Raw genomic sequence first — 12042 nt, forward strand, 5'->3', positions numbered from 1 at the left:
TTTATAATAAGAATCTTGGAATGTTTATATACATATTTTATCTTTCTGTAAGTGTCACTTTGTTTGTCTCAGATAATATTTCTTTCTGTATGAATGATTATGTATTACAATTTACAAGTATATCTCACTGAAGAAGAAGAAGCTGAGAGGAAGTAAAGTAAAGTATTCAGAAATTCCGAACAGAAAGAGAGAGAGAGATCCAACCGGTTAGCACTCTATATATATATACATAGAGGGCGTTTTACAACATAAATTTAGAGTTCCTTTATATGAACTCTATTGAAATTCATGTAAAAACACTTTCTTTCTTTTTTCTGCAGGAAACGAAAGGATATCTTCTTTAAAGAAAAATACCTTCTACTATTTTCATATCCTGTTAATACTTTTTCCAGTTTTAACGAGTTACTAATTATTTAAGAATTGTTTGACTGACTTCGCCCTACTGTCCATTCTAGTTATGGTTGATGCTTGAGTAGTATACATACGTCGATATTTCGTTTCATGTTTATATGTACAGGAACCGAGTACGAGTATCTGTGACGCATGTATTCTGTCGGTAGAACAACACTGATTAGTTTCATACACGCTCAAAGCGATCAAACGTTCTCAGTACATTCCTACAATCATAGCGACAAATCATCTATTAAATTCTACAGAGTGCATTTGAAATGGTAAGTATATTTTTAGTATGATATTTATACTTTCCTGTGTCGCTCTTAACACAGATTTTGAGGAAGTGACATGGCCTGAAATGTAACTAATTTTCAAGAAAAAGAAAGGGTTTCGTGGAACTACCCTATAGATGCTATTCACATTGTAGATCTAACAACAACTTTTTGGCTTTGCTACAGTAAGTTTATGCCTTAGTCGTATTGTTAAACCTAGTATGCTGTTGTGCGTCTGCAGACTAGCCTATTTAATCTGCAGTCAAGGGGCGATGTTAATAAAGGCTCTCCATAAACATATTTAACGCCTAACTTTAATATCATAAGACATAAGACCAACAACTAGTCTAGCCATGTTTATTATATTAGGGGCATAGGCCTAACATTAGACTAGTATGTGTAGGATAGGCCAACCTGTTTAGGCTAAGTTAGGCTAGGCTTAGTATAGTATTAGTACATTAAGTTCTCAGTATGTATGTCAGTTACTTGAAATATAACAAATTCTCTGATTATTGCACAGACTTTTTCATATGACATGACATTGGGGTACTTTTTTTGAAAATGATGCACAATTTAGAATATGAGAAGGTTGGCCCAATAACATTAAAAATTTTACCCTAATGGCTAAAGATTCATGTTCCTTCTCCTCCTACAGGTTGAATTGAATTAAACATGACAAGGTCCAGGTGACATTGAAATTTTTACACTTTTGGCAAAGTAAACTACGGAAGAGGAAATACCAATATGAGTATACCCAGAAACGATTCATCTTCTAATCTTCTTCTGGTCAACTATGGAGAAGAAGATTCAGACATTGACTCGGAGGAAGAGGGAGAGATTGAGAAGACCTTGGAAGATGAAACAGAAGAGCAGAAAGACTCTCTCCCTCCAGCTGAGGTGTCAGAGCAAGCAGAACCCTCACCCCAGCCTCCTGCAGAAGGTAACAACCAAAACCCCTTAAAGCAGAGCTGGTTAAATAAATTTCACTTTTGCCACATTTCCTCAAGTATTTGCAAAACCTTGGAAGTATAATTTAACTTTTCCGGTGAATATCGTCCAATTCTTTGTGTGGTTTTCAAGAGATGTCCATTTAAATTTGATGTACATCTTTGTACCAAAAGTGGACTTGGACCTCCAGCAAGAAGTGATGCTGTTACATTATAAATTATGTACATTTTACAACAAACTATGGGTTTTGTTCATTATGGTTTTTACTCTACCGTTTTGAGTTTGACTTTCGGTATTGGGAGACAGGTTCGAAAGTATATGCAAGACAATTGAACTTCAGTATTCTTTTCAGATGCATCCGTTTTAATGTAGATCTTCAAATTCTGCCCAAAAATAAGAGGGCAAACACAAAATATTTGTCCATAGTTGTGCATCTATGACATCCAACATGTTTGTTTTAAGTTCTCTTTTGGTACAAAGCACATAAACCTCAAATAAACATCAGTCTATGCATTAATTTCTCCAGGATTCTTGACTATATTCCATCTTTATATTTACAAAGAAATTTACCTTGAGCTTTGCCAGTGGATAATTAGCAGCATCAGCTATTCAATGTCTTCTGTTCTTAAATTGTTATCGTATTTTTTTTTACATTCACCTCTCTAGCTGTCAAACAGGAGGATGAAGATAGTAAAGATGTCCTTACAGCCCTCCCATCTGAAGAGGACAAAGTAGCGGAGCATAAGGACGGTGAACTCGGCACCATAGCTGACATCTCTGAAGACGAGGACGATGTCGTCCACAAGAGGAGGGTAAGATTCATGGGGACAATGAGTCATCTGCAAAGTAAATAGCTTTTCTTTTAGGTTTATATAAAATAAAACCGTTGGTGGCTGTCAAACAATCCAAACTGAAATTCCTGTTCAGTTTTTAATTTTTTTTTTAAATTTAGTACATAGCTAATTTATTGCATGTGACCATAAATGCATGCAACTAATCATCTAGATATTTCACATAGTGATACTGTTCGTAGACATCTTTCACAATTCATTCAGCTCTGTGTTTGATAAGATAATGTGTGAACCCATCCTCATTATGTTAAGTGTGTGAACCCATCCTCATAATGTTAAGTTTGTGAACCCATCCTCATTATGTTATGTGTGAACTCATCCTAATTATCTCTGAAGTCAATCCAAATTCTACATTTTTGCTGTAAAACCCATACTGGGTTCTTAAAATCTAAAAATCTTCATTATTTATGCTCATTCCTTTCTTGTTATTAAAATTATCCAAGATGTAGGTCCAAATAATAATTTGGAAAATGATAATAAACAGAGAATATGGTGTAGGAAGATATTAAAGAACACTATACATGATGAGCTTTGCTCCTTTAAAGATTAATTGCAAAAATATATACTGTTTAATAACAAAAACTTTATACCAAAAAGATAGCCATCTCTTTTGAGTTAGCCAAACCCCACTATCCCTGGAATTATTATAAACCATGTTTCCATATTTAAATTGAGAAGAGGAGGCTTTCTTTGACCAGTTCTATAGTACTGATTTGCTCGCCCAATAATCAATCTTCTAACTACTGTTGTAAAGACCACGTTTGCTCTGGAAACGAACTTTATGAAAACTATGCCCAACTATTCCATCTACTGGTTCACTAAGTCTCAGCTAGTACTAAATTAACGAGGTAAGACAAATTAACGAGGCAAGACATACTCAGACTCATCAGTTCATGTGTTGTTTTTTTTTTTTCTTTCACCATGACAGCTCTCCCAGTCGGTGAGTCTGCGAGATTCTTTTACCTCAGAACCGGAGACTGCCCTCACGCAGAAAATCCGAAGACTTAACGCCGAAGAGGTGGTTTTACCACCTGAGCCGAGAGGGAGGTGCTCTAAAAAACTTCAGGTTTGGAAAAATAAACTGTTCACCATTTCTTTCTTGCTGACATACTTTACTTACAGTGCAGTTCCGTCAAGGTTGACCTAGTCGTCCGATTTTAAAATGTCCGAAAACGTCTGAAAATGTCCGGATCTGTCTGAGCGTCCGGTTAAAAAAAACACCTCAAACCCAACATTCAAAGCCCAAAGTGCCCCAAAAGGTCCTAGGTAAAGCTAACTAGTCCAAAAGGAACAAACGAGTGGCGTGTTTATCTGGAGCATTTGCGGTCACACGGCCGCGACTATTCCTCAGCGTGATAACAGTAGTCTGTAAGGATTACAAGTTCACTAACAAAAAACTTTGCAGAAATGTTTATTTACTATCATTCACCATCTTGAAACTTGCAGCTAGCAATGAACGTTTGTTTTCAGTCCTGTCAGATGGATACGAAAAAATAATATCGCTCAATACCTACAGCATTTTCTGTTCACAATGATAAATAATTTTATGAGAAGCTTGCCTAAGTTACTTACTGTACTTAATTTCAATGGAATTACGTCCTTACAAGACAGAATGTAAAGTTCAAATGTAGAATGAAATATTAGTACCCCTTAGTTTTAATCTTGTCTTTCTTATCATAATGAAAAATCTTTGATTAAGGCTTTATAAAAAATGGTACATTTTAGGTTGTAATGCCTGGGGTTAGACATAGGTCCCAGTTAATCTGGATTACACAGCTCTTGCAAAGACAATATATTGTCCTGCCGGCAAAATAAATTGTTTGGATTGCTTATTAGGTCTTGTTGACATTCAAAAGGATCACCGTTTTTATGATACAGAAACCAAAAGAGGGAGCAAACATCGCTAGATTATAGATGTGGATTATCTAAGTTTAATATTGGTAAAGTTTGGCTAATCCATACTTTATATTCACCTTTTGTGTAGAAAATTTTTGGTACAAATGAAATGTTAGGAAAGTTTGCACTGTTCTATAGGTTTCAATATGCCACAGTCTGGTATGTAGTCTTCTTTAAACTCTAAATTCTTCAAAAGGGGAGGAGGACATCCCTGACATAACCCCCCTCCCCTTGCAACCCTCCCTCGGGAATGCTGTGTTCCAAATTCAAAATAAAATAAAACTGTTAGCAAATGCTTATCCACTAGAAGGCCTGTGTAAGAGAATGTGTAAAAGTAAGTTGGCCTGACGTTTCGATCCTAGCAGGATCTTCTTCAAAAGCTAAATGACAAGTAACAGTAACAGAAGGGACAAAAACACACACAGAATACAGACAGGTTAATGAGCATGGTGAGCACAAAGAGATAGATGTAAGGGGATTAGTAGACAAGGGATGGAGAGTAGAAAGAAAGAAACAAACAAAGTGTTCCAATTTCAACAGAAGAAATATGGTAACTCTACTCGTGCTCCATACTCTAATGTACAGGGTTCCCCTTTAATGAATCAATCTATGTAATAAGGAACTTCAGCCCATGTATTATGTATTATGTGCTGATTAATAAATTGACTGATTTTTTTATTATTTATTATCTTCACAGGACAAGATTGCAAAATATTACAGGAAAAATCTAGACATGAATGCATCCATCCAAAGCAGAAAAGATTTCCGGAATCCAAGGTATTATATAAATATTTTCATACCTGACCAGATCTGTTCTCTTATCATGCAAGGATATACTGTTATCCTACTGCAGCTTTGACCACAGAAAAAACAGTATTTTGTATTATTTTCCTTTAAGTGAGCAACATTCATATATTATCGTCCAAATTGCTTTCGAAAATGTTAACAAAAAAATGTAAAAAAATGATTTCCCTGAAATAATCTTGGCACCAGCATATTTTTAATTTAAAAAAAAGAAATGTTAGGCCCATTTTTTTTTCAAACTTTGAATGCAATGTACAATATATTTTTTCCAATATGGTAAATAAACAATAACTATTTCGTAAATAGCGACCAAAATTGCGAAGTAATGTGATCGATAAACAAAGTATTTTAGATAAATGCGAATTTTGCAATGTATAATAAACATTCCCACGTAGCAGCATATCTGCTATAGAGCTGTTGTAGGTTGCTAAGATCTGTGTATCTGTGCTGATCGAAACGTCTTCATGGAAAAAGAAAGAAAGGAGGAACCTGCAAAGTTCATGAAAGGTCAACTTAATCCTGTTTGATGATAATGTGCAATCCCTAGATTGCAACAAGAAAAGGGGCAGTTCACCTAACTACACCTATTAGTTTGCTTCTTTGTTTTACATTTTACTTCTTATCTAGCATCTATGAGAAACTGATAAGCTATCTCGGTATAGATGAGCTCGGTACCAACTACCCCAAAGACGTCTTTAATCCCCACGGTTGGGATGAAAGCTCTTACTACGAATCTCTTGGTGAGTACTGCAGCATCTTCTTAAAGGGGTCGTGCGTCCTAGCGGCTCATAAAACTGTGGAAACTGCCATTGACAGTATTGTTGAAAAACTGCTAAGCAATCTCTTCTCCCCCCCCCCCAACCTTGTCTGCTGTCTACCCTGATGTTGGGAGCTCAACACTGAATGTAATTAATAACATGAGAGAAGCCCTTCCCATATGTAAGCCGGATCACATCCCTGAATCACCACTGAACAGGGTTACGGATAAATTTGTCAACCAGCTTTTGTAAGGTTGTAAAATAAAGTTGATCGCTAGATATCACAATGCTGAATGTGCAACCAAAGAAAAAATATTAGGACAATGTTGTTCATAGGTGTTCATAGACCTTTAAAAGAGATTTGAACATAACGTGTCATCACTAGGTTTGAGTCCATCGCGATGTTGGTGTTTTATTGCCCGCTTAGTGTTTATGTTTGGTTTGGTCTTTGATGTTACTTGTTTGACTATTTGATTTATTTTAAATTTGTTTTACTTGTTCTAATTGTTTACTCGTTTTCTTACGACTGATAAATCGTCACATTTGTATTTTGATAGCGAGAGCACAAAAAGAAGAAATGGCTAAAAGGGAAAGGGAGAAGAAGGAGAAAGATAAGACCAAAGTAGAGTTTGTGTCGGGTGTGGTCAAGAAACCACCAAGACCAGCAGATCAACTTAGCATACTACCAGGTAAGAACAGACTAATATACAACAGACTCTCACACAATCATTTGTGATGTTTTTTGACTTTATGGACTTGATGATCAGTTGGGATGCACAGAATGTCAGGCCAGATAATGGAAAAATTGTCCAGTTGTGTTTCTGTCTGCAAATTTTGGACACATTTTTTTTGTTTTTCTGCCTTAAAGAAGATATTTTTAGTAAACTGCAAAGGGGTGATTAAATCCACTTGCAGTTGGATCCAGAAGTTTGGATCTGCAACATTTTATTTTTTTTAAGTCTCAGTTCCTTGATCAAGTTTTAAATCATTCCCGATAAAGGAGATAATTGTAGCATGTGGGAGCCGTCCTTACTAGGTCTTAGTTTTGAGGTGAACCGCATGTAAAACATTTTGTATTCTAAACCTGGACTATCAAAATTATCAACTGTGTAGGTTAAACTTACATATTTGAGTTGATTTAATTTTGCATTTGTTACTCTGTTAGCAGCACTGTATGGTAATATGTTTAGAGACTTTTGATCAAATAATTGCGTTCAAAACTTTTTGGCCTTTATTGGATTTGATGATAATCCTAACCTTTGCAGTCATGATGGGTATGTGTGCATGTATGTGTGGGTGTTTGTGAGTGTGTTTGTGATGCCCAGCTTGTTAAACACATTATCTCAAGAAGGGAAGGTCAGACCAATTTTATACTTTGTCTCAACCTCTTTTTTTTCTTCTTTTCTCGGCAGATGAAGAGAGAAAGAGGAAATCCAAGTGGGATGCCCCAGCCCCTAACCCATCAATATCCCTCCTGGGTAGACCACAAGTAGCCATCATCACCACCTCCATCACAAATCCCATGGTGGTGTCGACCACTGTGTCCTCCACGGGTGCAAAAACCACGGTTATATCGGCTATCGGCACCATCAAGAAACCGAAGATCGAGAAGACCGAGAAATAGGGGAGGATGAACCGTAGATTCGGGCGGTCTGTGTATTTCATTGAGACTAAACCGTACTTGATAGAGGATGGAAGTTCAAAAGATTGGTCCTGGTCTCAGAAAACAAAACACTCGGACAAGGCTTCCTCTTGTGGTATTTGAAGACATTTGCGGTACTTTGTTCCAAGAGTTCAGATAGGAAAAGTTTAACAACTCCCAAGTGCTTACCTGTTGTCATATTTGGAGCTCTGTTTTTCCATTTAACAGCAAATCTTCAGGTAGCAGAAGTGTCGATATAGCAGACATCAATGAGAGACTTTTGGAGAGCCATTTCCAACAGGAAACATTAAAAATGGCTCAAAAGTTTGCCAACTACAAGTGGTTAACTCTTGTCATATTTGGGACTCTGTTTTTCCATATATTTAACAGCAAGTTAAAGCTAGCAGAAGTGTTGTAACATACATCATGGAAGACTGTTGAAGAGCCATTTACCAACAGGAAAAGTTAAAAATGGCTCAAAAGTTTGCCAACTGCAAGTGGTTAACTCTTGTCATATTTGGGACTCTGTTTTTCCATATATTTAACAGCAAGTTTAATCTAGCAGAAGTGTTGTAACAGACATCATGGAAGAACTTTTGGAGGGCCATTTACCTATAGAAAAGTTAAAAATGGCTTAACAGTTAGCAAAACAGTTAGCAAAGTCCAAGTGTTGTAACAGACATCTTGTCATATTTGGAACTTTGTTTTTTCCATTTATTAACAGGAATGTCAAGTTAGAAGGACCGTTTCCCAAGTGGTTACTCATGGTTGTTTTCCCAATTTCTCATTATTGCTAATCTGAGAGAAGACTTGTTTGTAGCTATTACCAGACTCAGAACTGTTAAACTGTTAGAGGGAGCTATTTTGTAATGTCCCTGGAGAACCATTCAGCGTTTTGAATGGTTCATCCCAAAAATTAGCTGCCTTTGTGTGCCCAGTTCAACAAGGAGAATTGGTATTCTAGTATTGTCATGTGACACTTTTAGTGTCTTTTCATATGCAAAATGAATTTGACTGGGCCCTGATAAAGTAGTTGTAATTTCAGAATTATTACCATGATGATATAATCCTTGTTGATATTCACTTTGCATTCATTCACATAACTAGTGAAGCTCTTTTTACAACAACAACAATTTTATTTTTGGGGGGGGGGGGGAGGGAGAGGGGAACCATGAAAATTGTAATTAGCCTTAGTTGTCAATGAGGAAAACCACATTTTGTCATGATTCTTCAAAGACTATTTGGTTGGCTAAAGTTGATTTTTGTAAAAAAAAAAGTTGGGAAAGTTTTTCTGGATCGTTAGGTCGTCCAAACCACATCCTGATAGAAAACTGGGTTTGGTTTGTAAATTGCATCTGGCAACAACAGTGAATCATTGTCATCAATAAAATAGAGTTGTAAATGTTTATTTCTTTTCTTTCTTGTGTTTATAATATTTAAATCATTTATTCACAGAAGAAATGATTTTGTTACAAAACACTGTTGCAGTCTGATGAAAATCTTAAATACAGAGAACATTAACAGTTTAACAAATTTTCCTAAATATATCATCTGTTAAGCAACAAATAGGCAGGCTATGAATGGTTTATATTAGTGACACCCTTTCTCATATCTGCACAGGATTTCCAAATGCAAGGGGGGGGGCGGGGTGGGGGAGTTGTAAATTTTCCCCAACCGATTTGGGTAAGGGCAAAAAGTTTAGATAAAACCTGGTACATTATGAGGCATATTTGGACTATAAATTTGGCCTTTAATTTGCTCTATGTGTAAAGTTGTGCTAAGTACTCTGGCCGTTTTGTGTGCGGTTGAATAAGGAGAGCACAACCATAGCTGTGTACATCAATTTCTGTTATGAGATGATTGTAACGTTATGGTAAATGTCAGTCAGTTTGAGAATGAATATTCATAAAGTTAGAACAACACTCGACTGGGACAAGTTTTAATATACGACTTGATGTCATGCTTCATAGCACTCGTACTGACAGTTTGTCTCCATCAGATAAAAATAAGGAACTGTTTGTATTCTCAGATGTGGCCGCTTTTGAAGGATGATATGAGAGGACAGTATAGAGTGGTATTTAGCATTATAATCAGATAGAGGTTAGGAACTGTCCATACTGTCAGTACGAGTGCTTTGAAGGATGATATGCGAGTACAGTATAGAGTGGTATTTAGCATTAGAATCAGATAGAGCTTGGAACTGTTTGTACTGTCAGTATTAGTGCTTTGAAGCATATTAGAGGACAGTATAGAGTGGTATTAGAATCAGCTAAAGTTAGGAACTGTTCATACTGTCAGTTTTATTGTTTTTTACACATGATTTTAGAGGACAGTACAGAGTGGTATTAGCATTAGAATCAGATAGTGGTTAGGAACTGTTCATACTGTTAGTTCGATTGCTTTGAAACACTAGAGAGGACAGTACAGAGTGGTTTTAGCATTAGAATCAGCTAAAGTTAGGAACTGTTCATACTGTCAGTTTTATTGTTTTTTACACATGATTTTAGAGGACAGTACAGAGTGGTATTAGCATTAGAATCAGAAAGTGGTTAGGAACTGTTCATACTGTTAGTTCGATTGCTTTGAAACATGATATGAGAGGACAGTATAGAGTGGTATTAGCATTAGAATCAGATAAGGGTTAGTACTGTGTACACTGTCAGTGTTAGTGCTTTGAAGCATATGTGAGGACATTATAGAGTGGTATTAGAATCAGATAAAGATTAGGAACTGTTCATACTGTCAGTGCGATAAATTGGAAAATGATCCCAGATTAATTAATAATTACGCTTCATGTTACAAAAGGGATATCAAGGGAAAGTGATTAAAGGTAATAATTTTTCTGTATATAATTTACCGAAACTGGTATGCAGTTTTAACGAACGAATGAATGAAGGTATGTGTGTGTGTTACGGTACTTCCAATTGTTGCTGATCAACAGCAACCCATTATGTAGGACGATACATCTGGATGAACTCCCCCCACACACATACACATCCAAGAATCAGGCACTTATACATTTTGACCCATCGCTTGTCATGTTCTTCAAGAAAAACTTTGATAGAAAGCAGGCAGGCGCGTAGCCAGGAATTTGCCAAGGGAGGGGCGAAACTGTAGATTCGGCATTGCAAACTATCTAAGCGTAGTGCCACCATGGTTGGCGCGAAGCGTACAAGACAATTTTGGCTGAAAGAGCCTCCCAGATCGCTGGAAATGGCACTTCCCAGGCCTTGTAAGTTGCATCTTAGCACTTTCTCTTTTGAAAATACTAGCGATATCATAAAAACATAAAAAAAATTAAAAAAATATGCCAATACGCCCCCCCCCCCCCTTGGCTACGCGCCTGATAGCAGGTTTGGCTTTCTGTATGATTGGTAATACCACATCAGCCTGATCAGGACCGGGGATATCCTCTCATCCAGTATCAATATATACGATCAAATATCCCACCAGTAACAGTCGGAGTCGAGAAAGTTGGAGGATATGTTGGAATTGTAACAGTCAAAATAACTCAAGATTTCAACAAGGATGTATGAATTTCATTTCTTAGCTATTTCACTTTATAAAAAAATACTATATAATATGGCAGTGATGTACTTGCTTACATGACAGACAAATGAATAAAAAACGAATCAAAGAAACACACCTCTCGATTAGTCCCATGAACATGATTCAACATTATAGTGATTTAATTTGTTTACTAAACGATTTTCACACTACCACAACTACTTCAGACATTGATATTGTTTCATAACTCATCAAATGAATAAAGTTCTTCTGTTTCTAATGCTATTTCTAAAATCTTATTATAATAAGCTAGAAAGTGCATATCCTGACAGCAAATACAAAACAAACAAGTTTTACTGCAAAACTTCCCAGTCACTATCCTGTTGTTTATTTGCTTAAAAGACATTGTACAAAATGTTGAATATCTGAAAAATGCCAGTAGGGAAAAGCAGACACCTCGAAATATCAGAGAAAGGTCAGAGAGGGTCATTCCTAATAGTGAATTTGTGATTATATTGGCTATATATTCATATATTCACATTCACTAAATAAATCATTATTTTAACAATGATTCACTACAGGAGGTTCAATAAGGTACACTTTACAAAGAGTGCAAGGTCAATTTGTGAACATGCTGTGAAGTGTACAAAATATCTTCAATTACAGAGCAACCTTACAGTTCAAACAGCAGACCTACACTATTAGAAATGACTGACGACATACATACAAATATACCGACATATATAGATGCAGTGAGGCTCTGAAGATTTATAGCAGCTGTCAACCATTGTCTTATATTTATATATATATATATATATATATATATATATATATATATATATATATATATATATATATATATATATATATATATATATATGTCCTCAAAGAGTCTTTCACAGAATTCGGTGACTTATCTTGCAAACTTTGCCAAGCTATTTAAAACATGGCGTGAGACCACATCATGTAAT

At 36.0% G+C, this 12042-nt stretch overlaps 1 protein-coding gene across 2 annotated transcripts; it reads left to right on the plus strand.

Annotated features, from left to right (window-relative positions):
* Positions 1–517: 517 nt before the first annotated feature.
* On the plus strand, positions 518–7828 carry LOC139982424 (SAP30-binding protein-like). Of its 2 annotated transcripts, none has more exons than XM_071995270.1 (8): positions 518–671; positions 1321–1605; positions 2280–2425; positions 3393–3530; positions 5058–5137; positions 5792–5904; positions 6480–6611; positions 7335–7828. In XM_071995270.1, the coding sequence occupies exons 2-8, from the start codon at positions 1410–1412 to the stop codon at positions 7544–7546; spliced, it is 1017 nt and encodes a 338-aa protein (XP_071851371.1). In that variant the 5' UTR covers positions 518–671; positions 1321–1409; the 3' UTR covers positions 7547–7828. The 2 variants fall into 2 exon arrangements, with proteins under 2 accessions (XP_071851371.1, XP_071851372.1); XM_071995271.1 differs by lacking the exon at positions 518–671 and adding an exon at positions 832–850.
* Positions 7829–12042: the final 4214 nt, after the last annotated feature.

This window comes from Apostichopus japonicus, chromosome 16 (assembly GCF_037975245.1).
Source record: "Apostichopus japonicus isolate 1M-3 chromosome 16, ASM3797524v1, whole genome shotgun sequence".
NCBI lineage: Eukaryota > Metazoa > Echinodermata > Holothuroidea > Aspidochirotida > Stichopodidae > Apostichopus > Apostichopus japonicus.

Bases quoted from the DNA above. Each gene is read 5' to 3' on its own strand.
- LOC139982424 (XM_071995270.1), top strand. From the start codon at position 1,410: ATGAGTATACCCAGAAACGATTCATCTTCTAATCTTCTTCTGGTCAAC. The intron at 2,426-3,392 runs GTAAGATTCATG...TCACCATGACAG, and splicing joins ATGTCGTCCACAAGAGGAGG to CTCTCCCAGTCGGTGAGTCT. The intron at 5,138-5,791 runs GTATTATATAAA...CTTCTTATCTAG, and splicing joins AAAGATTTCCGGAATCCAAG to CATCTATGAGAAACTGATAA.